Here is a 25,960-nt window from a genome sequence, read left to right as displayed (position 1 = left end):
CTGCCCTCCTCCACTCTACATAGATACAGAATGCAGGCTAGTGATACATTTTTACTGAAATCAGCTCGCCACCTGAGGGATTCAGTCATGATTCTTGCAGGTGACAGAAATTGAACATGTGTACGGACCTTTAGAGGTCATAGGATGGTTGAGTAATAGAGTTAAAGGGATACTTAAAGGAATCGTCAGGAAAAAATAAAAAAAAAACCTGGGGCTTCTACCAGCCCCATGCAACCATCCTGTGCCCTCGTAGTCACTCACTGCTGCTCCAGTCCCCCGCCACCAGCTAGTTTCATTTTTGCCGACCTTGGGGTCGGCGGGCCGCATTGCGTACATTTTTACGCATGGGACTGTAGTCAGCACTGTTGAAAAAAAGGTTAAGCATAACATCAATACATAAATAAATACACTCCAGGTTGCCGTTTTAAGGCCGTGGCCATCTTTATTGGTAATCATTAAAATTGTTGAGGTCCCAACTTTATTCAACCAATAACTTTATTCAACTTACTAACCATAGTCAAACAGACATAACTCCATTAATTAGATCCACCACTACGGTTCAGACCCAAATCAACATAATTCCGTTAGGGCCCCACATGTGACTTGACTTCTGTCGTATCTTCTACCATTAAAGGCTTGACCACGACGATTCTTCTATACAGCAGAGAGGGACGGGTGGGTGGGGAGCTTGTCCCAGCCACGCAGGAATGAAGGCAGGTAAACAGCGAACAGGGGCTTCTTATATACACCTATCTCACCCCTGATTCGCCCCTGCAACAATGTTGCACCCCAGCAACACTTGGCAGACTAGGCACAGTTACCTGTGCCGACCTATCACTGACATGCCTACACTTTCTTCCCCTACTACTGAGCCCCAAAGTATCCAACCAATCAGGAGCTGCCTTACCTCACAGCTTAAGCTCCACAGGTTTTCACAGACCCATGTTGGGCCATATTTATGTGAATATGTCCCTTCTCATTCCCGCTGGTGCAGGAACATTAACGCATACATTTTTACGCGTTAGTGGTGCAATGCGTACATTTTTATGCGTTGCATCACTAACGCGTAAAAATATATGCGTTAATGCTCCTGCACCAGCAGGAATGCGTAAAAATGTACGCAATGCGGGCTGCCGACCCAGAGGTCGACAAAAAAAACTAGCTGGCATAGGGGGACTGGGGCAGCAGTGAGTGACTACGAGGGCACAGGATGGCTGCATGGGGCTGGTAGAAGGTTTTCTGCCTGACGATTTCTTTAAGTCAGCTGGAAAAAAAAAAAAAAAAAGGGGGGGGTTCACTTAACTGGGGCTTCTACCAGCCCCCTGCAGCCGTCCTGTGCCCCTGCAGGCACTCACTGCTTGTCTGTGGCTGCGCGGGCACAGGACGGCTGCAGGGGGTGGGCAGAAGCCCCAGGTAAGTGAAACTCCTTTTTTTCAGCTGATTTGAGTATCCCTTTAAGCCGCGTACTCACTCTAGATTGTGTTCAGGGATGATGCTGCTGAAAATCCCCTTAATACGATGAAGAGTGATTGACCTGGTGGATCATCTTGGCCAGGCGCAGGTCAAGGACATTGTTCTCCTGGTCACCCATTTCTTTTATTCCAATAGCCCTGGAAAACTACATGGCTAGTAAGATGACACTGCAACATCCTAATTTAAAGTTTCTTGCTCTCCCTAGCAGGTACTGCAGATGACATGATGTAACTTAAATATGTACTGTGAATGAGGTCTAGGCGTGAGTCACATGTCTGACCAAACATGATTACACTGGAAACTCTCATATATGTACTTTTGATTCAACACAACTAGACAAATATTTGGTACAAACCTAAAACAAAGCATGAAGTTAAACATTATATAATAAAAGGTTTACCCTTTGGGGGCTCAATCAAACTGCGTGGCCCCATGTGTGTTAGCAGAGGATTGCTGCCACTGGAAGGTTCAAGGTGGCTCAGTGGAATGTAGGAATGGTAGACGGTTCTTCCTAGGTGAGGAAAGGCTTTAAAAAAAAAAAAAAAAAAAAAAAAAAAGTTACTCAATCGGCTCAAGTTTACAGATAATCATAATATTCAAATTGTGTTCCTAGTAGAATGTGTGGTGAAAATATTTTATTTGGAAATAAAGGTGCATGTTTTTGGCTTCTCAGTATACTCTATCAATCATTACAAGGCCTTATTTGCAAAAATAACAGTAAGGCGGTTAGTTGCATACCGCATAATAAATATGTAATGCGTGCATTATGCAACTGACCACTGTAAACCTAGCCTTACTGTTCTAATAAGTGTGAACTGCAATGGAGACAGACTTTAGTACAAAGCCTGCATGCAGCAAAAATTAGAAGAGTGCGATCGGTTACAATGTTGTACTGTGAATTGTATGAGCAGTGAGTTGACATGCAGAATTAATCTGCAACGTAATGGAGCATTGTGAACTAGCCCTAACATCCCTTCATGAAATACATATTTCAAAAGCAGAGTCCCTAAGGTAACAAATTACTGTATTTTTCAGAATATGGAGATGCTCCAGACTATAAGATGCAACACACACACACACACACACACACACACACACACACACACACACACACACACACACACACACACACTTTTTGGGAAGAAAAAGTGTGTAATAGATTTTGAAAAATATGGCATGTATTCTCTTAAATTCTGTCACTTTGGGTTGTGTTCCAGTACAATACCACATACGTTATGTTTCATTTGATAGCTAGTTAAGCATTTAGCAGGGCAATAACCTGAAGTCTGCATGTGGCTTTCCACAGGTCAACTTTTTGCATAAAATATTTTAGTGCCATTGTTTTTTTGAAGCTCCAGTAGAGTCTGGACATCAGAAAAAGGCCACAAATGTCACATACTGAAAATGAAACAACCAGGGCTAATCAAATATGAGTAGTTAGTAAGGTTCCGACTCGTGTAGCTTTCCTAAAGTTTTCCAAAGTTTGAAAGAGACATTTTTTGAGTGATGGATTAAGAGACATCAAAATGTATTGTACAACTTATTTTAATTAAAATGAAATCACAAATACCTCATTTGATAAGCTATGTGCACAGCTACCCATTAAGTAGCGTCTACAGTTCTTTTGCGGTCTTTTTTTCTGCATTAACTGTTACAGTACCATTCTGTTTATAAAGCCATTTCTGTCCTCGGACCCCCTATATGAAGGCAGGCATTGGGAAACCCAGCCTTGATTACTTTCCCCCCATTGGCACGCCTCTGCCCACCTTTACCAACACACACGCTTTCTTCCTGACCCTATGATGAGATCATCGCCTGACATCACTGCTGGTGCAGAATCACATGGAGAGTGAGGTAGGAGATAATAGCAATGTCCCTGGTCTGGTTGAATTCAATGCGATTATGCAGACTTGCCAGGATTCAAAACAGTGGCATTTGTGTCAGCAGCCAGGGTCATTGTAATGTCCATACAACTCACTAAACTTAACGTGACCCTTTTTTCAAACGCAGGCGATTTTCAAAATCACTAAGAACGCTGGTGCAATGATTCTCTATTACGGAGTTCACATCTGAGCGGTTAGTTTCCGATCAGATAAGCGCTGCATGTACCATTTTGGTATAGGAAAAACCGTCAAAAGTTCACAAAATCGTTGTGTAGCGTTTGCGTTTAAGAATAAATACATTTTATTCATTATTTTCCGGGTCAAAGAGTCCACTTCCTGACTTGCGTCAGGTAGTGAATTGCAAAACAGCTCGGGAAAAAACGCTTAGAAAACCGCTTATAACAAAAACGAATCGCCCACCCAAGCGCTGGGAATAAAAAAATAAAAATATAATAAAAACAAACACCCAACGCTAACGGCCACGTGAATGGAACGCAATGTGAACAAGGCCTTAAAGTTTCTTTTATTTGACCAGCAAGTAATTTTTTGACGGGAAGTGACATAGGTTTCTCCCAAAAGATAATCCGACAATGTACCAGAGGCTTTATTGTGGGGGCTTTTATTTACATTTGAGCAAAAAGTGTCCAGTCCAAAATGATTCATACCCTTTGCCATACTTACATGACTTCTGGTCCGGCACAGATCGCAGCAGGTGCAGCACAGTAACGTAGGTATGTGCGCACGTTAAAAAAATATAATAAAAAATAAACCCTCTCATGAGTTATTTCTGAATATTGTGAAACACCTGGATTTCCCCGGCGGATACAGTTTGTGCAGTGTTGCATGAACTAGGTGCTGAAGAATGCTTTTTGGCACCTCTATGGGACTTAACTGTCCATCTTTCTAGGTATCTCAAAATATTTTCCCAAGCAAGATATTGATGGGTCAATTGAATAATTTATTTTTTGGGGCGGGAAGAGGCAAGTGCCTTTGCTTAATTATTGTATTTTGAAATTAGAAAAACAGTTAATTAGTAACATAGAACAAGGCAGTTTTGATTTACAAGGTGCTGGGTGATGTTAGGGGAGATAAATTCCTATTAGAGGTAAAGGGGGAGGTAAATTTAAATGAAAAAAAAAAAAAAAAGTGTTCAGAGAAACCTTCCCCTTGAAGAACAGTTTTCCTTGTTTTGCATGTTGAAGATGGTTATAAAATCTATGCAGTAAGAAATTATAATTTGGTATAGAAGGATGCAGATGAAAGAGTTCATAGTTCACATTGTGGAGGACTTACAAGGTAGAGATGGAGGAAGAACAGAGAAGGGGTTGCAAGTCTGTTTCATAGGAGCTCAGGTTCTGAGCAGGCTAGCTATGTGCAGCAATGGAAGACATCAGGGAAGAATCAATCTAGCTTATATTTCAGCTATCTGATGTGATCCACACATTTTGGCAAGTCCCAGTTAAAGTGGACCCAAACTAAAAACACAAGATTACAGAAATAAAATCTATTTTCTAAATTATAATGATAAATAGCAGCTTTTTTCAGCTGCATGATGACAAATATAAAATATTTTACATTTATTGGAGGAACCCCTCCCTTCCTTTCATATTGCAGGGATTTTTCCGGCAAACTGGTGGAGGAGAAAAAAAACAAAAACACAGGCTGCTACTGATGATGTCACAGGGGAGGTGATCTCAGCTTGTGAGAGATTTCACATAGACGACACCCCTGTGAGGGATGGTAGCTGATGACAAACACACCCATGATCTAAAACCTCCTACTAAGCTCAGAAGTAATGGCTGCCACCTGTATAACCCTAGTTATGAAAAGAGAAGGGTGAAAAACATGCACTGAAATGCTCATAGGCTTGAATGAATGTTTATTTATCTTTGTATGTGTCAGAATGGTGCAACTAAATATTTTGAATTAAAAAAATGTTTAGTTTGGGTCCGCTTTAATGCCAGAGAAGAAGCATTTAATGATCCCTCTGTATATTATGTCCTGCCTAAGCACAAATTAAGGTTAAAGATGCAAAACACCTGTCTCATATTGGCCAAGATATGCTCATACTGCTCATTTGTACTTTGATAAGAAAGCTTGTAATGTTTAAAAAAAAATGCAAAACCCCAGACCAACATATGTTAAACAAGCTCTGATGTATGCTCAAAATTACCTGCAATTTTATAGATCTATACCAGTGCTGTCCAACTTCGCAGGCATGGAGGGCCGTTTTTTTTTTCCAGACCACATGGTGGAGGGCCGGCAGACCTCCCCGACCCCCCCAAAAAGGAAAGAAAAAAAATCTAGCAGCAGTTTCCCCACATAATGCAATCAGATTGGCCTCAGATTTCCCCACAAAATGCAGTCAGATTGGCCACAGATTTCACCATAAACCCTTTCCCTCATGCTGCGCTGCTTAAATGTAATTTACACACTCCTGCTCCCCTTGTTCTTCCCCGTGTTGCAGCTGCTTAAATGCAAATATTTAAACCCCCTCCCCTCGTTCTCCCCCGTGCTGCCGCCTCTAACACACCTAAGATCGACGGCGGACAGGAGATCAGAGCGAGTCAAACTGGCGCAAAGCAGCCGCGTGGTGAATTTAAATGCAGGAAGTGACATCATCGGTCACGTACAGCACTTAAAAGTCCACTGTGCGGCTGCTATGCGCCGGTCTGGCTGGTTCCTATCTCCTGCCTGCCGCCGATCTGAGGTGAGTTAGAGGCGGCAGCAGCACGGGAGAGAACGAGGAGGGGCTGTAAATATTTACACAGTCCAGCAGCCGCAGCATGGGGGAAAGAGGTTTAAAAAAAAAAAAAAAAAAAAAGTCCTCAGCTCTGGGGACTCGGGGGCCGCAGCAGGAGGCCTTGGGGGCCGCCAGTTGGACAGCACTGATCTATACCATTGCAACAGCAATACTTTATTACAACTGCATAAGTACATTATAACAGTCATTTTTAAACTCCAGATACAGGCAAAGCAGACAACAGATCCTTCCTCAAGTACATATGCTGGGCCTGATAACTAAAGCATCTCCATTTACGACGTCACAAGTGATTTAGCAAACCTGGACTGGATAAAAAAAAAAAAATAATAATAATAAGTCTACTGGGTTAATGCAACAAAATTATGGGCCCTTAATATCTATCTTTATTCTTCAAATGGGTGCAAGTTGTAACAAGACACATTTGAATTTCAATGGGATCAGTATAAACTTCCCTATCTCGGAATTAATCTCACTAATACGTGTGTCACTTTCAGGGATGTCAAACCGGTCCTTCAAGGGCCGAGGTCCTCACACATTTTTTGACACAGCTCAAAATAATTGATGGGTCTGAATCAGGAAAGGTGTGGTCCTTCAGGTAGAACACATTCTTCTCTTTCTCAGGGCTCGTTTCCACTATTGCGGTGCGGAATCGCCTGGATTCCACCGCTGATGACATTGCATGGGGATGCGATTCCCCATGCGTTTTTGCCGCGAATTCGCATAGGTGAGGGTATATGCGAATTTAACCATGTCACTGCCTGTGTGAATTTACATTGGTACCTATGCGAATTTGCATGCGAATTCGCGGCAAAAAAAAACGCATGGGGAAACCGCATGCGATTTCCCTATTAAATACATTGCATGCGATTTGCATGCATTCCATTAGCAGGCGAATTCTGCGGCTCTTTTGTGCGTTTTTTCACCGCTGAAAAAAAACGCACCTCAACAACGCTACAGTGGAAACAGGCCCATCCACTTGCATTACATGTGCGAATCCGCATGCGTTGTACGCATGCGGATTTGCGATAGTGGAAACGAGCCCTCAGTCCATCCTAAACACTACCATGGATCTGTCCCTCCAGGCCTGGAGTTCGACTCGTGTTCTATACCAACAAAACTACCCATCTCTTGTTAAGGAACTCACTAAAATTACTGGAACGTTGGAAGAGATACTCCACATCCTGGTTGGGCAGAATTAGGATGACCTTTCTCCCTAAGCTCTTACATATTTTCAGCACTCCCAATCCCACTTCCATCCACAACTTTAGATATCCTACAATGGAAAAGTACACAACTAGACTTAATAGACGCCATTTGTTTCATTTGAAATCCGATGCAGGATTAGGTGTCCCTAACCTAAAACACTACTACTAAGCAGCCCAAATAGGACCTTTAACAAGCTGGCATACAGAGGAAGAAAGTCATATCTGGGTTGACATAGAGAACCATACAATCTATCCAATCAAAACACATAACCTACTTTGGTTAACTCCCGCCCAACGTAAAATTCATAATCCCATAATCAAACATGCAATCAAAATTTGGTATAACTGTAAATACTCAGGTAGACTAATGTCCCCTCATAGACCACTTGCATCCTTTATTGGCAATCCCACATTCCCAGCTGCTTTGGAGGCTCCCAAACTCTATCAATGGTGATCCCAAGCAAAACTAACCAGAGTGTATAACAACCACCAATATGTGGGGTTAAACCACTTACGCTTTTTTTTTACATGAATGTATGCAACATCCTCCTAGTGAAATATTCCATTATATGCAGATATTCCATTTCGTCAAAGAGCATATTTCTAAGGCAGATCCCCCGTCACAAACATCCTTTTACCAGGTATGTGCTGTGGACCTGCTCTCCTCCAGGATGATTTCATTAATATATAAAGAACTTACCCTGAGCTGCAATAAACATAAACTAAATTATATTTACAATTGGGAACAAGATATACAGATACAGAAAGAGATCCAGATCTCCTGGCGACATGGAACAATATTTTTAAATCTTCAGTAAATGCTGACTTGATTGAGGTGAACTATAAACTATTGTTTCGCTGGTACTTAGTACCACACAGGTCAGCCAAATTCAACTTGAACTTAAAGCCTAATTGCTTTAGAGAGTTCGATACCCCTGGCACGTGCAAGCACATTTGGTGGAATTGCATACAAGTGAGGCGTCTATGGACGAGACTATGCATTTGGGCTCCCTCCCTACTTAACACCCCATCTCCAGACACCCAAACACTTCTTTGTCTCCCATACTCAGACCTATCTAAATCACAGAATGCACTAATTACATATTTATTGCCATTAAACTAACTATTGCAGCCACTTGGAACTCCAGAATAGTATCTTTAGGCCTAGTCAAAAACAGACTGGGTCGCATTCTCTTCTTTGAAAAACTAAATAGCGAGGTTGGAAGATAATATGACAAAAATTCAATAAAATCGAGTCTCCACTCATGGAGTATCTTTTGGGCCTTGAATGAGGTGCTTGTGTTAGAGACAATATCTTTAAATAAATAGGCCACAATGGCTATCATTCATAAAGCATTTCCGCATGCGGAAATGCTTAAAACAGCTGACTTTACAGACCACATAGCAAATTTTGCATTCATAAAGGCTCTTTCCGCATGAAAAGCTGACATTATCGAGCAGAGCGATAAATCACCGCCTTGTGCGGTGATTATCGTAAAAAATGTAACAAAATGTTAATTCATAAAAATATCCGCAATCGGTGTGAGGTCGGGAAGTACCGCTCCCTTGCATGTGGCGATAACGTTAAGTGAATGGAGACACAGACCTCCCAGGCAGCTGCAGTAGAGCGGAACACGGGGAAATGTATCAACTCAGCAGCTTCCTGTGCTTCCCCACGCCTACCGCCAGCCTAGTTCGGGGAATCTCGGCAGTGCTATCGCAACTGGCAACATTTTTATGAATGAGCAGCCAGAAGTCTAAAATACCGACAGCGGTGTTTTCCCGCATGTATTTATTTTACCGACAGCACTTTCATGAATGATAGCCAAAGTACCTTATCTTGCTACTCCTCATCCCCCCCCCCCCCCACTCTTTCTCTTTTCTGTCCTTTACTACCCAAGTCTATCCTCAGTTATGGTACATATGCCTCTAAATTTTTCACCCATACAATACAAATATGATCTCACTGAAACCACTAACATCACTAACTTAGATTACCGAAAGCAGGCAAATCCCCCTATTGCAGTAAATAAGTAACCCACAGCTTGGCTGGAAGCTAGGTCTCATTCGCTACCTACGGATACAAACAGTTGAGTATATCCCCACCCAACCGTATCCTTCTTTGTGTTCCCATCTGCAATAGGGTCCTGCACAGGTGCAGGGCGGTATTGCGGATGGGAACACCAAGAAGGATACACATGGCCCTTTAAGGTTGCTACTCTGTACCAGGGCTGGGGAGTCGGTATAAAAATAATCCAACTCCGCAGTTTATAAAACCACCGACTCCAGGTACAAACAGACAGACAGTGAGAGTTATGCTGATACTCGTATCAGACCAAGTACTACTATGTGTCATGGAGAAGTGGGCCCTAAAACAAACCAGAATCGAAAATAGACATATGATATATTGTATCTGTAGAACTAATGCTTCATAGTACTCTCCTTGAGTAACTGATTCCCATTTTGATTTTAAAGACGGTAAAACTAAAAAGCTGTCTATTAACGGTACAATTTTTTCACTAAATGCGATCTTTCAATGCGATTTGAATGATCAAATTGTATAGAATATTTGCTGTTTATGAAGGCAAATCAATAAGAATCAATTCTTTGGTCTATTGCTAAATGGGATAAAATCTATTCAAAAGTTGGATTTCATGATCAAATTTGAAGAAAGAATCGTTCAGTAAATTGAAAATTACCTTCAGATTATTTTCGATCATAAAAATTGCATCGAAAGATCACATTTAGTGAAAACATTTTTTTACCGTTAACGGGCACCTTAGGGCTAAAGTTTCAGCCAGACATAACTTCACACTGACATGCTGCTGGTTATTCAGCTCTATGGATGGCAATACTTAGGAAAACTCATGGAGAAGCATGTGATCAGCTTGATCAGCTGATAGATTTGTAAGGTTCCGATTTGCTGGTCAAGGTCATGTGTTAAACCAGAAGTATTCACAGAGAATCAGATCCTTACAAATCTATCAGATGATGAAATGGATCACATGCTTCTCCAAGCGTTCTAAAGCCCGATATAGACAATATGATTTTTTGTGCGATTCGATTACAATTCTATTTACGATCTAATTAAATCAGACATGTCCGATCTGGATTCGATTCAATCCGATTTGCCATCGCAAATCGAATTGAATCGAAACACGATCAGACATGTCAAATTTAATCGGATCGTAAATAGAAACGTAATCTAATAGCACAAAGAATCGTATCGTGTAGATGGGGCTTAAGCACTGCCATCCCTATTCAGCTCCCACACAAATAAATGCCAGCCTATTGAACATTTTATTAGTATCCTGTTATCAGGAGTGTTTGCACGACCAGACAGAAGTTTTACTGCCTCTAATAAAAGTTTTTATAAGAGCTACCATAGAAGTCTAACTGCACAGATAAAGCACCGATTTATTCAACCTTGTAGTGAAAAAAGGAACACAGGCGTTTTATAGATTGGTACCACTTGTTTACATCTTTATTTAATCGTCCGTACAAAAACAAAATACGAATTGAGGCTTTCTTGGCCTAGTATTCTTATGCATAACATAGAACTTTTAATAGTAATGCCAATAAATAGTCATACAAGTGATACAGCATAAAAAAAGTCCTTAATATACAGTCTTAAAAGGGAAGGTCCAAGCAAAAAAAAAAAAAAAATGAGTTTCACTTACCTGGGGCTTCTACCAGCCCCATGCAGCCATCCTGTGCCCTCGTAGTCACTCACTGCTGCTCCAGTCCCCCGCTGGCAGTTTTCTGACCTCGGAGGTCAGGGCCGAATTGCGTACATTTTTACACGTTCCCGCTAGTGCAGGAACATTAACACATACATTTTTACGCGTTAGTGGTGCAACGCGTACATTTTTGTTCCTGCACTAGCTGGAATGCGTAAAAATGTATGCAATGTGGCCCAGACCTCCGAGGTCAGAAAGCTGCCAGCGGGGGACTGGAGCAGCAGTGAGTGACTACGAGGGCACAGGATGGCTGCCTGGGGCTGGTAGAAGCCCCAGGTAAGTGAAACTCATTTTTTTTTTTTTTTTGCTTGGACCTTCCCTTTAATGTTAATAGCCTACCGCACCTTTCGAAACCTTTAACCAGGTCGCTTCTTCAAAGGCAACATTTTTCAGAGTGGTCCATGAATACAGGACAGTTTACAAAAGCAGAAGATAAACCACATCCAACAAGGATTCGCAGGCCTTCCTGAATCACCAGTACTACACAGACAGCAATGTGATACTGCTGTGCCTTCCCTGGCTGCATCTAAAGGATTATACTCCAGCTGAAAAGTGCTATATTTGGACCTCAGTCTCTGATATTATGCTGTTTTGTAAAGATTGACTATTGGATGCGATTAGAATTGGCTGTGTACTGGACTGACAGGACGATAAAAACATGCAATACACACCTGGATGTGGTTCTATATGGTTTTGATTATGCTTTTATAAAACCGTCCTGTATTCATGAACCTTAAACTGCAAAAAAAATTGCCTCTGAAGAAGCGAACTGGTCATAGGTCGCGAAACGTACGTTAGGCTATTGACATTATGACCAACATGTACTAAGGACTTTTTTTTATTCTGTATCACTTGTATGACTATTTATTGGAATTACTATTAAAATTTATGTTTTATGTATAAGAATACTAGGCCAAGAAACCTTCAATTTGTATTTTGTTTATTTTTGTACTGAATTATTAGAGGGGTGGTCCTTTTCTTCCCAGATAAGAGTATCAATATTTAACATTTATTTCATCGTGCCACATGTAATTTCAACTATACTTTAAGGCATGGGACCCTCCAGCAGTGCTTTTCTCAGCACTTGTTATTTGAAAAGCTCTTGCTAATGTCATTCTATCGGTGCGATTCCCACTTCAGGGATATGATTTTCTAAACATCACCCATAGCATTACATTAGCAAGAGCTTTACAAATTACAAGAGCTTAGAAAAGCACCGCTAGTGGGTTCCAGGCCTAACAGTCCACCTGCTTGTTATTCCTGCTAATATAACAGCAAAATAAAGACCAGTAACATTTTCTTCTCTTAAAAAAAAGTGGAAATAGTCTTGAGTTTATTTCTTATCCAGGAGCAATTTATCTTCAGTAATGTCATTAAATATCAAGTCAGGAATTTATTTATGCTTTAGGCAGACACTGGCTGCTTGATTCACAATTCATTTGTCAGTTACATGTATCTCTATAGAAGCAGTAACCTCTGCTTGAGTACTTCTAGAGGAGGGTATGTGCTGAATGTACGAAGGAAATTATGTTGCATAGGGGTTGTAGGAAAACTACAAGATGTTAACATTTTAACCGTGATAGGTAGTAGAATCAAGTTCAAAGCATTTTAGGGTTGAGGCCCACGTCTTGTGTATTCTTTTTAGTCACAAACTGAATCAAAAGCAATTAACTTTTTGCATATTTGTACCAAAATAAATTACTTGTAAAATGAAAACAAGTTACAGAATATAAAATAAAAACATATTTTTACCTTACGAACATGGATTTTTAAATATGTATCATCCAATAAACAGAAAAAGAAGTTGAACCTTCGGGCACCTTCCGTCCAAGTTCTTTATTGCAGTGCTTTGGCTACAGGTAATACGTCTGCGATACATCCATATAAAGGATCATCAAGTGATGGAGGTGGTGGGGGTGCTTGGCACAGGCAACGGAGGGTGTAAAAGCCTTGTTTCCTCAGATGACACAGGGGATAGACACCGGCAACTTGGGCCCTGGCCTAATAGTGCGGTGGGACCCCACAGATAAGGAAATCGAGGCAATATTAAGTGATTTGTGGGAGGAAGGTGGACGGTTGGACTGGCCGTATGTGCTAGCCATAGGGGATCTGCAATTGGGAGACACAAACACCTTCAGAGCCTGTAGGTCGGTGCAGCCCTTCCCAATTAGCCCAGGGTCTAGTATTGATCACTTTTTTGATGCTGTATTGAAAGATCTGAAGGCCCAGATTTATGATCAAGCCATTCCCAATTTGAGTGTACAAGAGAGAAGGGCACTTGAATGGCTGAGGAGAAATGAGGGGTTGGTCATTAAGAATGCGGACAAAGGAGGCAATTTGGTTATAATGTCTGTTCAACAATACAAAATTGAAGCCGAGAGGCAATTGAATGATGAGGACACTTATTGTCCGTTTCCTCGTGATCCAACCCCTCGTTTCCAGGATGAATTAAGGGCCTTGTTGGAAAGAGGGGTGCAGAGGGGATTTCTCCCCAAGAAATTGGCGAGGGATCTAATCCTGGCCTTTCCCAGATGACCAGTGTGGTAGCACATCCCCAAAATTCACAAGTCTTTGACCGCACCACCGGGACGTCCCATAGTCTCAGGCTGTGGGTCTCTCACAGAGAGACTGTCCAGGTACCTGGACCATCTCCTGCGCCTCCTTCTTGGAGGGGTGCCCTCTTACCTGAGGGACACCCTGGAGGTGTTACAGGCTGTGGAGCGTGCCACTTGGGTCCCAAAGGACAGACTGGCCACAATCGATGTGGTCAGTCTGTACAGCAGGATTCCCCAAGACCTGGGGGTGCAGGCCGTCAGAAAATATCTACAACGTACTAATAAAGATGATGATTACATTGAGTTCATTTGCAAATGTGTGCATTTTGTATTAACACATAATGCGTTTTTGTTTGAAGGTCATTGGTACCAACAGGTGTCGGGGACCGCTATGGGGACCCCAGTGGCATGCTCCTTCGCCAACCTCTTCCTGGGGGCGTGGGAGGAGTCTGCTGTGTACTCGGATTTGAATCCTTTCCGGGGCCACATCAGACAGTGGTCCAGGTACGTGGACGACGTCCTGGTGGTGTGGTCTGGTACTGAAATTGAATTCCTTGACTTCATGAAGTACCTAAATGTTAACAACATTAACATGCAATTCACTTCAGAAATGATAAGGGATGAGGTGTTTTTTTTAGACCTGAGGCTGAGAATTGTAGAGAATGAATTAGTGAAATTTATCGCAAACCAACCGCAACCAATTCGGTCCTTCATGCTGGGAGTTTCCATCCAAAGCATGTGGTGGAGGCTATCCCCTATGGCCAATATCTTCGCTTAAAAAGGAATAATCGGTTGCGATCTACGTTTGACGACCAAGCGACTGAATTGACCACCAGATTTGTAAAAAGAGGATATGATCCGCAGATGCTGGTGAGGGCTAGGGGGTCGGGCTGCCGAAAAGGACAGAGTGACCCTCTTGCAGGGAAACACAAAAGCAAAGAGAGAAGGACAGGACGATAGTCTTTACCTTCGATTATACCCCTCCGGCCAACAAAAATAAGGGAGAGTGTTTTCAACCATTGGGAATTAATTAAGCAGGATCCAGAATTATCTGGAAAGATTTCACAACCCCCACGGGTAGCTTTTAGGAGAGCGCCCACCCTGGCCAATCTACTGACCAAAAGCAAGTTTGTGTCCCCTAAACGTACAACTTGGCTTAATAGATCTGTCACCAAAGGCAACTTTAAATGTGGGTTTTGTAAATATTGCCCTAAAATGATTACACAAAAATATATTAAGGATGGAGGAGTGGAGTTCCGTATGAGGGGGTTTATATACTTGTTTAACTGATTATGTTGTATATGTGATATTTTGTCCTTGCAAAAGATTTTATATCGGACAAACAACAAGACCGATTAAAATACGAATTGGGGAGCATGTCAGTACAATTTAAGTTGGAAAGAGCTGCACCAGACTAGTATCACACATGAAGGATAAACATGGAGGAAGCTGCCATGGATTGAAATTCGCAGTATTGGATAGGGTGGAGGTCCCCAGGGGAGGAGGTGATCGGGACAAACTCCTCCTTAGAAAAGAAACACGTATCGTACTACGTACGGAAGCAATGGGGCCGGCTGGCCTGAACGACAAAATCGAACTGGCATGTATGCTGGATCCATGAATATCTGTATGATTTGCCAGTTTTATGTGCTATAAGTGGACATGTTAATGATGGGAATGGGTTTTGTTAACCACTTGAGGACCGTGGGCTTTACCCCCCTTAAAGTGCATCTGTAACGTCGAAAACGTCCCCTGGGGGGTACTCACCTCGGGTGGGGAAAGCCTCCGGATCCTAATGAGGTTTCCCACGCCGTCCTCCGTCCCTCAGGGGTCTCGCTGCAGCCCTCCGTGCAAAATGACGTCATGATTTACCTTCCCGGCTCCTGCACAGGCGCTCTGACGGCTGTCGGCTCCGAAGTAGGGGGAAATACCCGATCGCCGTTGGGTCTGCTCTACTGCGCAGGCACAAGTTTCCGGCGCCTGCGCAGTAGAGCGGACCCGACTGAGATCGGGTATTTCCGTCTACTTCGGAGCCGAGAGCAGCCACAGCGCCCCCGCTGGAGCCAGCAAAGGTAAATATTGAATTTACAGCCGGCTGTTCGGAGGGCTGCAGCGAGACCCCCGTGGGACAGAGGACGGCGTGGGAAGCCTCATTAGGATCCGGAGGCTTCCCCCACCCGAGGTGAGTACCCCCCAGGGGGGTGTTTCTGATGTTACACAGTCTCTTTAAGGACCAGACCCTTTTTTTCCAGCTAGAATTCCAGGATAGTATAAATACCCCCAAATTACCCCATTTTGGAAAGAAGACATCCCAAAGTATTCACTGAGAGGCATGGTGAGTTCAAAGATGATTTTATTTTTTTGTCACAAGTTAGCGGAAAATGACACTTTGTGACAAAAAAGAAAAAAAAAAAAAAGTTTCCATTTCTGCTAACTTGCGACAAAAAAAAATAAAAAAAAATGAAATCTGCCACGGACTCACTATGCTCCTCTCTGAATACCTTGAAGTGTCTACTTTCCAAAATTGGGTAATTTGTGGGGTGTTTACTGGCCTGGCATTTTGGGGGGGTGCCTAATTGTAAGCACCCCTGTAAAGCCTAAGGGCCCGTTTCCACTAGGGCGTTTTCGCCCGCGAATCTGCAGAGTTTCCCCGCACATCATTCGCACGGGGAAACTCTGCCATAGGGGATGACGGCGCCGGTGCGGAATCGCTCGCGGGAGCGATTCGCCCGGAATACCCCGCAGTTTTCGCTGCTGAGGCTGCGAATCCCATAGCCGTGCATGGCACGGCTCATGGGATTCGCCAGCGATCCCGCCCACCCACTCAGTGCGGCGTGCGTCTGCGAGACGCACGCCGCACAAGTGGAAACGAGCCCTAAAGGTGCTCTTTGGACTTTGGGCCCCTTAGCGCAGTTAGGCTGCAAAAAAGTGCCACACATGTGGTATTGCCGTACTCAGGAGTAGTAGTATAATGTGTTTTGGGGTGTATTTTTACACATACCCTTGCTGGGTGGGAGAAATATCTCTGTAAATGACAATTGTTTGATTTTTTTTTTATTTTTTTTTTTTACTACACACAATTGTCCATTTACAGAGAGATTTCTAACACTCAGCATGGGTATGTGTAAAAATACACCCCAAAACACATACTACTTTTCCTGAGTACGGCGATACCACATGTGTGGCACTTTTTTGCACCCTAACTGCGCTAAAGGGCCCAAAGTCCAATGAGTACCTTTAGGATTTCACAGGTCATTTTTGTTTCAAGAACCCCACTAATGACCCCATTTTAGAAAGAAGACATCCCAAGGTATTACGTTAGGTGTATGGCGAGTTCATCGAAGATTTTATTTTTTGTCACAAGTTAGTGAAAAATGACACTTTGTGAAAGAAAAAAAAATCAATTTCCACTAACTTTTGACAAAAAAAAAAAAATCTTCTATGCACTAGTCATACACCTAACAGAATACCTTGGGGTGTCTTTTTTTCTAAAATGGGGTCACTTGTGGGGTTCCTATACTGCCCTGGCATTTTAAAAGCTCAAAACCGCGAGTAGTCTGGAAACCAAATGTCTCAAAATGACTGTTCAGGGGTATAAGCATCTGCAAAATTTTGATTACAGGTGTTCTATGAGGGCGCGAATTTTGTGGAACCGGTCATAAGCAGGGTGGCCTTTTAGATGACAGGTTGTATTGGGCCTGATCTGATGGATAGGAGTGCTAGGGGGGGGGGGGTGACAGGAGGTGATTGATGGGTGTCTCAGGGGGTGGTTAGAGGGGAAAAATAGATGCAATCAATGCACTGGGGAGGTGATCGGAAGGGGGTCTGAGGGGGATCTGAGGGTTTGGCCGAGTGATCAAGAGCCCACACGGGGCAAATTAGGGCCTGATCTGATGGGTAGGTGTGCTAGGGGGTGACAGGAGGTGATTGATGGGTGTCTCAAGGTGTGATTAGAGGGGGGAATAGATGCAAGCAATGCACTGGCGAGGTGATCAGGGCTTGGGTCTGAGGGCATTCTGAGGGTGTGGGCGGGTGATTGGGTGCCCTAGGGGCAGATAGGGGTCTAATCTGATAGGTAGCAGTGACAGGGGGTGATTGATGGGTAATTAGTGGGTGTTTAGGGTAGATAACAGATGTAAACACTGCACTTGGGAGGTGATCTGACGTCGGATCTGTGGGCGATCTATTTGTGTGGGTGGGTGATCAGATTGCCCGCAAGGGGCAGGTTAGGGGCTGATTGATGGGTGGCAGTGACGGGGGGTGATTGATGGGTGGCAGTGACAGGGGGTGATTGACAGGTGATCAGTGGGTTATTACAGGGAAGAACAGATGTAAATATTGCACTGGCGAATTGATAAGGGGGGGTCTGAGGGCAATCTGAGCGTGTAGGCGGGTGATTGGGTGCCCGCAAGGGGCAGATTAGGGTCTGATCTGATGGGTAACAGTGACAGGTGGTGATAGGGGGTGATTGATGGGTAATTAGTGGGTGTTTAGGGTAGAGAACAGATGTAAACAATACACTTGGGAGGTGATCTGATGTCGGATCTGCGGGCGATCTATTGGTGTGGGTGGGTGATCAGATTGCCCGCAAGGGGCAGGTTAGGGGCTGATTGATGGGTGGCAGTGACAGGGGGTGATTGATGGGTGATTGACAGGTGATCAGGGTGATAGATGCATACAGTACACAGGGGGGGGGGGTCTGGGGAGAATCTGAGGGGTGTGGGGGTGATCAGGAGGGAGCAGTTTAGGGCATTAAAAAAAAAAAAAAATAGCGTTGACAGATAGTGACAGGGAGTGATTGATAGGTGATTGGGTGCAAACAGTGGTCTGGGTAGTGGGCAGTGGGGTCTGAGGGGTGCTGTGGGCGATCAGGGGGCAGGGGGGGGGGGGAATCAGTGTGCTTGGGTGCAGACTAGGGTGGCTGCAGCCTGCCCTGGTGGTTCCTTGGACACTGGGACCACCAGGGCAGGAGGCAGCCTGTATAATACACTTTGTATACATTACAAAGTGTATTATACACTTTGTATGCGGCGATCCGGGTGCTAGTAACCCGCCGGCGCTTCCGAACGGCCGGCAGGTTACAGCGCGAGGGGAGCGGAGCCAGTCCCAGGCGGAGGATCGCGTCACGAATGACATGATCGCTCCGCCCATGCCCGTACAAGGACCGCCGCCATTTGTACATGCGGCGGTCCTTGCGGGGTCCACTTCCCGGCCGCCATTTGTACATGCGGCGGTCGGGAAGTGGTTAATCTTGCCAGTTCTCTGTTTGATTGATTTTGGATATGCCTCTAATTGTTATATAATGCTGGAGTGATGGAGGTCGTGTTAATGACCAATGTGTCCTTTCAGAGCCTCCCATTTTAATACAATACAATAATACCATAACATTTCTATAGCGCTTTTCTCCCATAGGACTCAAAGCGCTTAGGCTCTCTCAGATTCAGTAATTGGTAGTAGGATAAAGTAATCACACAACAAAAGCTATAATTCTGCAAATGCCAAACTGAACAGGTGGGTTTTCAGTCTGGATTTAAACACGGCCAGGGATGGAGCTGTCCTGATCTGTTGAGGTAGGGAGTTCCAAAACGTAGGGGCAGCATGACAGAAGGCTCTGGGACCAAAAGTTTCCAAGTGGACTCTGGGTATGACTAGATTATTAGAACCTGTGGATCTGAGAATGCGGGGATTGCTACGCAGCTGCAACATATCTTTCATGTATCCAGGGCCCAGATTATTCAGGGATTTAAATGTCAGTAGGCCGATCTTGAATAGGCCCCTCCATTCTATAGGTAGCCAGTGAAGGGAGTGCAGGACTGGCGGCGTGTGGCAGTGACGGGGTTGGTTAGTTAGCAGTCTGGCAGCAGTATTCTTTATCAGCTGTAGGCGGTACAAGACCTTTTTTGGAAGGCCAGTGTAGAGAGCATTACAGTAGTCCAGTCGGGATGTGATGAAGGCATGGACTAAGGTTGGCAGATCTTCTGGGGGGATGAGGTGCTTGATTTTTGCAATGTTCTTCAGGTGAAAATAGGATGATTTCACCACAGCAGAGATTTGAGTTCTGAAGTTTAAATTCCCATCAATTAGAACTCCCAGGCTACGCACATGATCAGAGCTGCGTAGATCCGTGCCTCCTATTCCCAATGATGAAGACTGAAAGTTAAGTTGTTTTGTTATCATGCTCTGCCCTCCAATCAGAAGGACTTCAGTTTTGTCTGCATTTAGTTTCAGCCAGTTGTCATTCATCCATTGCCGTAGTTCACGTAAGCAGGCGTTTATAGTTAGAGTTGGGTCTGTCACACCAGGCTTGAAGGAAAGATCTAGTTGGGTGTCGTCTGCATAGCAGTGGTATGTCAGGCCATGTTTTTGGATTAGTTTTCCAAGCGGTAACATGTAAATCGTGAAAAGCAGGGGAGAGAAGATTGAGCCTTAAGTGATACAGGGGTGGACAGGAAGGGCCCCATAGACACTTTGTGGGTTCTGCCACTCAAGAAGGATTGGAACCACTGAAGAACTATGCCATCAATGCCGCAGTATTCCTGTAGCCTGTTTATCAAGATGTCATGGTCAACTGTATCAAGGGCTGCAGAAAGGTCTAGCAGTATGAGGATCGAGCACTCTCCTCTGTCTCTTGCCATATTTGGATGAGGGCAGTTTCAGTGCTGTGGTGTTTCCTGAAGCCAGGCTGGAATAGGTCACAACTGTTTTGTAGGATTTTGGCTTCTAGCTGGAGGTAAACAGCTTTTTCAATTAGCTTGCCCAGAAAGGGGAGGTTAAAGATAGGTCTGTAGCTGGTCATTGCATTTGGGTCCAGGGAGGGTTTTTTGAGGAGAGGCTCGATGATTGCTTCCTTCAGTAAAGCAGGAAATAACCCTGATTGTAAGGGACAGTAAACAATTTTGAGGAATACCGGTACGAACAGGTCGGGGCAGTTCAACATGAACTGTGTTGGGCCAGGATCCGGGTCACAGGTAGTTAGGCGGAGGTGAAGGAGGATGCTTGATGTGACTTCTTCATCAATTTCTTTGAAGTTTGACCAAGGTGTTACGTTGTCTCTGCTAATGGTCTTCGGCGCTATATTAGGCTCAGATGCTGTAAGTTGGATGGCGGACCTTATAGCGGAGACTTTGTCTGTGAAGAAATGGGCAAATTGATCACAGAGGTCCTTTGAAGACTCGATATTAAGTTTTTGACATGCCAGGTTGCAGAGTTTTTCCACTGTGCGGAACAGTTGGGCTGGTTTGTTAACTGCATTTGCAATATCTTATGATAGAAAGGATTATTTTTTTTCCCGTGATTACCTTTTGGTAGTTCTTCAAGTGGAGGATTAAGGCATGTTTGTCTTCTGGGGACAGAGATTTGCGCCACAGTCTCAAGTTTTCGGCCTTGTCTTTTCAGCTCTTTTATAGCGTTATCAAACCACTGTGCATGATGGTGTGGAGTAAGATATTTGGTGCCCAGAGGAGCAATGGTCTCAAAGGTGGACACACATTTGTTGTATTTAACCACTTAACGACCGCCTAACGCCGATAGGCGTCGGCGGGTCGTTAATGGTATAGCATGGAAACGGCCGCTCGATCGAGCGGCCTTTCCATGCCAGTTCACGTAAGCTGTCTCCGTGAACAGCCGGAGAGCCGCCGATCGCGGCTCGCCAGCGAACTGTAAACAGGCGGGGAAGAAATCCCCGCTGTTTACATCACACGGCGCTGCTGCGCAGCAGCGGCGTGACGTAGATCGGCGATCCCCGGCCTCTGATTGGCCGGGGATCGCCGGTATATGATAGGTTGAAGCCTATCCTTCAATGCGCAGGACGGATATCCGTCCTGCGCAGCCCATGGAGGGAGAGGGAGGTAAGGGGAAGGAGGGAGCGCCGAAAACGCTGCGGAGGGGGGCTTTGAAGAGCCCCCCCCGCAGATCACAAACAGCCGGTGGCGATCAGACCCCCCCCAGCAGGACATCCCCCTAGTGGGGAAAAAAAAGGGGGGGTGAGTCTGATCGCCAAGGCTCAATCCTGATCGGTGCTGCAGGCTGGAGAGCCCACGCAGCACCGATCACTGCAGAAAGCCCTGGTCCTTAAGTGGTTAAACACCAGAGTATCAGGGTCCAAGCTGGAGTCAGTCAATTCATCAAAGCTAAGGTTATCTCAGATATGTTGAGGTGTTAGCCCTTTTAAGTTGCAGTATTTTATTTGGATTCTTGACCTGGTGCTTGACAGCTGGTATTGATAGGGAGAAGTGGATAGTGTGATGGTCTGACCAGGCAACAGGATTAATTTCCACATTGGCTATTGACAGCCCAGTATGGAATATAAGGTCCAGAGTGTGACCTTTCCTGTGAGTAGCAGAGCTGATTTATTGGAGGAAGCCCAGTTCATGTAAGGCTCGAGGTAGCTCTATTCCAAATTGTGAAGAGGAGTCATCCACCCATGTATTGAAAACTCCAAGAACAATCCATCTGGGGTGTTCCAGTGTTAGGTTGCATAGGAGGGCTACAAGTTCCTTAAGGAAGTCTGAGTATTTTTCTGGTGGGCGGTAGATCAGCAATACATTAATGTTTTTCTCAGCTGAAAGTTGCACCCCCAAGCATTCAAACGAGTTGGTAGGTCCTACAGTAAGTGGTCTGATTTTCAAAGCTGATCTAAAGCAAAGTGCAACCCCTCCATCCCTGCGTTCTTTCCTGTTGCAGTATATCACGGAATAGTTTGTTGGCACGGCAGCCTCCAGGGTGGGGCCAACTGGTTCAGAAAGCCAGGTTTCAGACTCTTGGTATTTATCTTCCCCTGCTTACAGCTATTTAGGCATGAGCTAGGGCCACATAATTATATGCAATGTGTAAAGTCTTATAAGATGAATCGTAGCTTTGAAGCTTGTTTGGCTGCAGCTGGGTCTGAATAGCCCAGGTTTTATCCCTTTTAATAAATTGTGTGTCACTTTTACACTTTTCACATAATGCACAGATTAGGGAGATGCGAACTGAGGATGCCCCCCGCCGTGTCATAGACAAGTAATGGGGAGTTTCTTCAGAATACCCCTACTTTACTATGCGAAGGCGTTTCTACATTTTTGCTAAAATCCAAGCAGTCGTTTTTTGTGCGGCATGTTAGGACGGAGGGATTGGCTGCACAGATTGATGGAGAGCCAGTAAGGTGTGGCGAAAGCACACAACCCTCCTATGCCTCCTAGTCCGCACTGCCTTATGGGTATAGTAGTCCAGACACGGTGGGGATGTATCCCCGTTGGCCGGACTGTCCCATTTGATCTTCATCCACCAATAGCGGCAACCGGAAGGGGCGGGGCGTATCCCCACAATATACCAGAAGACCGCAGCTCGCTCTTGTTATTGGAGCGTAGCGTGACCAAGCGTCCACTGAGACGCGAAACGGCCGTCAAAAGCAAGCCCCATCTAGTGCCCGGCACCCCCCCCCCCCCCCCCCCCCATCACTTGATGATCCGTTATATGGATGTATCGCAGACGTATTACCTGTAGCCAAAGCACTGCAATAAAGAACTTGGATGGAAGGTGCCTGGAGGTTCAACTTCTTTTTCTGTTTATTGGAGGTTACTGATTGCTTTCTTCACACAGTCCGATGTGAACACGTCCCAGCAGCAGATGCTTTGGTGAGAACGATTTTTGCCCATGCACTCACACTGCTCCATGTTAGTGTAGGGAGTGCCACTCAAATCTGTTTCATTCTGACCAAATTTTAATATATGTATGCCATGAGGGTATATTACTATTATTTTTGAAAATTAGGTATTGGAATCATCGATAGTGCACAATGAGAAAGCAAAAAACTGAGGGGAAAAAAAAACACCACACCACACCTTTATTTCCAAATACAATAATGTCACCATACATTGCACTAGGAACATAATGTATATGTTGTACTAACCAGGATGGATAACCAAATAACATTTGTGGGGTTAACTTATAGTTAGCAAGGTTTATTGTAAAGTTATACTGGATGTAAATGGGGAAATAGTGTGTTTTTTTCTATTTTTTTCCCTTTAAAGCGGATCCGAGATGAAAAACTAACTATAACAAGTAACTTGTCTATATAGGTTACCTAAAGTTTAGATAGTGTACACAGCATATCTATCTGCAAACAGCTTCAACAGAATAGGATTATTTCTTTCTGTGATACAATGAGGGCAGCCATGTTCTGTTTGTCACAGGCTGCCATCAGCCATCAGGAGATGCGATCAGCTTGCCCCCTCTCCTCCTCCCCTCTGCCTCTGAAATCTCTGGCTAGCAGCACCTCCCCCTCCTGCCCAGACCGAGCTCCTGTAAGCCCTTGCTACTGTCTGAAAAGGCCAAGGCACTGTGAAAAGCTGTGGGCGAGGCTTGTTTAGTTTATAGGGAATTGGAGTATTAAGGCTGGTTTCACACCAGGACGTTGCGTTTTAGGGGAAGTTATGGTCGCATAACGTGCCCCTAACGCAACGCCTGGTGCTCCCTGCTTTGGACGTCAGAGTGAGCCGCGTTGTGCAGCTCACTCTGGGGTCCGTGATGCCGTGATGCGCACTCTTGGACGCATGCGGCATCACGTGGTCCCGCCGGCCAATCGCCGCACAGAGCGGCCGCTCCAGGAAGTAAACACTGCACGACACTGAGTGCAGTGAATATTAATTAGCCATGCGCCTGGCCGCTCTCTGCTCCTCCCCAACGTTACTGAGCATGTGCAAACAGTCTAACGCGGCTCTGCCGCTTGCAAAGTACTGCATGCAGTACGTTATATTATGGCGCAGCGTTACACTGTAACGCAACGTGGGCACTGTGAACAGCCCATTGATTTTTCATTGCTGTGCGGTGGGGTGCGTTACAGGCTGCTCTAACGTGCGCCTGTAACGTCCCACTGTGAAACCAGCCTTAAACAAAACAAGAAAAGTATTTGGCTTGAGGAATGCCCTATAAACTATAGGAAAGGAACATAATTATGCAATGAGTAAACGTTTATCTCGGATCCACTTTAAAAAAAGCATAGAAAATAAGGTAATTACGAACAAAACTATCACACGCTAAAAGCCTAATTTGTCCTGAAAAAGGAAAAAAAAAAAAATATATAGATCATTTTGGTGTGATAAGTAGTATTAAAGTTATTGGTGACTGAATGGGAGCAGCACTGATATGTGGAAATTGCTCGTCCTGAAGTGATTAAGTTAATTTGAGTCAAATTGAGTGCCCGATGTGGGATGAACCGGTATTTGATAAATTACGATGCTTTAAAGAGTTAAACATTTATTTTAATTCAAGATGGTTCCTAACATTAGGGGGTGCCATGAAAAGGAGCAAGCAAATCCACTCAGCGTTCCTGCACTGTGTCTATCCATATTTCTATTCTGGGAAAGCATGTAGTGCTTCAGTACTCGCCCCACCAACTAATGTACAGCACTAATGTGATAGTCTTCAATAACAGATTAATTTCTTATTTTAGATAAACTTTTGTTCCAAACTAAGTATATTAAACTTTACATAATATAAAATAAATAAATTATGGTTTTACTATGCTCCTTCAAACTGTAGGCCCTGAGGTTCAAAAGTGATGCTCCACATATGAATGACTGAATACGCACATTTGTGTTCTCACCAAAGAATGAGGGGACGGGACTCTACACAGACACCACCAGTGCTATGTTACCAGGAAACAACAGAAATGACTTTCATAATCAGCCAATAGTCTTTACATAAAACTTGCACATTAAATTGTTGCCAAAAACGGCCAACAACTATTGCCAGCATGTGTAGATTAACAAAGATAAAAAACACCTCTTTAGATTACAATTTTTACAATTTTCTACCTTCCTCTGGCTACCTGGTACTACAAGTCCTATTAATTAAAATGGCAAGGCCAGTAAGGACAAGTGATGGGCAGCTGAGAACATAGGTTTCAGCCTTTTGGTGATGTCATAAGCCACACCTCAGCAGTTCTACATCTAGTCACATGACCCCCAATTATTAAAGCATGCCATACACATCAATTTTGCTGTTCGATTCCAGGCTTGATCATAGTGATTGAATCTGTCAGGTATCAAAAGGGAAAGAATCTGTGCATGAAACTCCTGCATAAACGGGTGGATTAAAATAAAAACTTAAATAATTGACGATTACACGATAGATCAGACAGACCAGACAGCACATCTCTGCAAATTGGGGATGGGGCTGGAGTGGTGTCAAAGCATTTCAAGGCAGTAGTTCCATCCATTTTTAGTAGATTTCAAGCTTAAATCGCCTGGAAATGGATGTGCTGTGTGTAGTAGGAATCGATCAATCCCTAATCAACAAACACAGAACATTTATATCGCGCTTTTCTCCTGGCAGACTCAAAGCGCCAGAGCTGCAGCCA

General features: G+C 44.2%; 1 protein-coding gene across 2 annotated transcripts in view; it reads right to left on the bottom strand.

Moving 5' to 3' along the window:
• TNRC18 (trinucleotide repeat containing 18) overlaps window positions 1-25,960 on the bottom strand; it is a 225,605-nt gene that overhangs the window by 183,555 nt on the left and 16,090 nt on the right. For both annotated transcript variants that reach the window (XM_068244834.1, XM_068244835.1), the window contains exon 3: window positions 1,874-1,999. In XM_068244834.1, coding sequence (XP_068100935.1) covers window positions 1,874-1,999 — 126 coding nt within the window. The remainder of the gene's footprint in view (window positions 1-1,873; window positions 2,000-25,960) is intronic.

Source organism: Hyperolius riggenbachi, chromosome 7 (genome assembly GCF_040937935.1).
Source record: "Hyperolius riggenbachi isolate aHypRig1 chromosome 7, aHypRig1.pri, whole genome shotgun sequence".
In the NCBI taxonomy this organism is placed as follows: domain Eukaryota; kingdom Metazoa; phylum Chordata; class Amphibia; order Anura; family Hyperoliidae; genus Hyperolius; species Hyperolius riggenbachi.
Note: the sequence above shows the minus strand (reverse complement) of the source record. Positions and strands in the feature narration are given on the sequence as shown.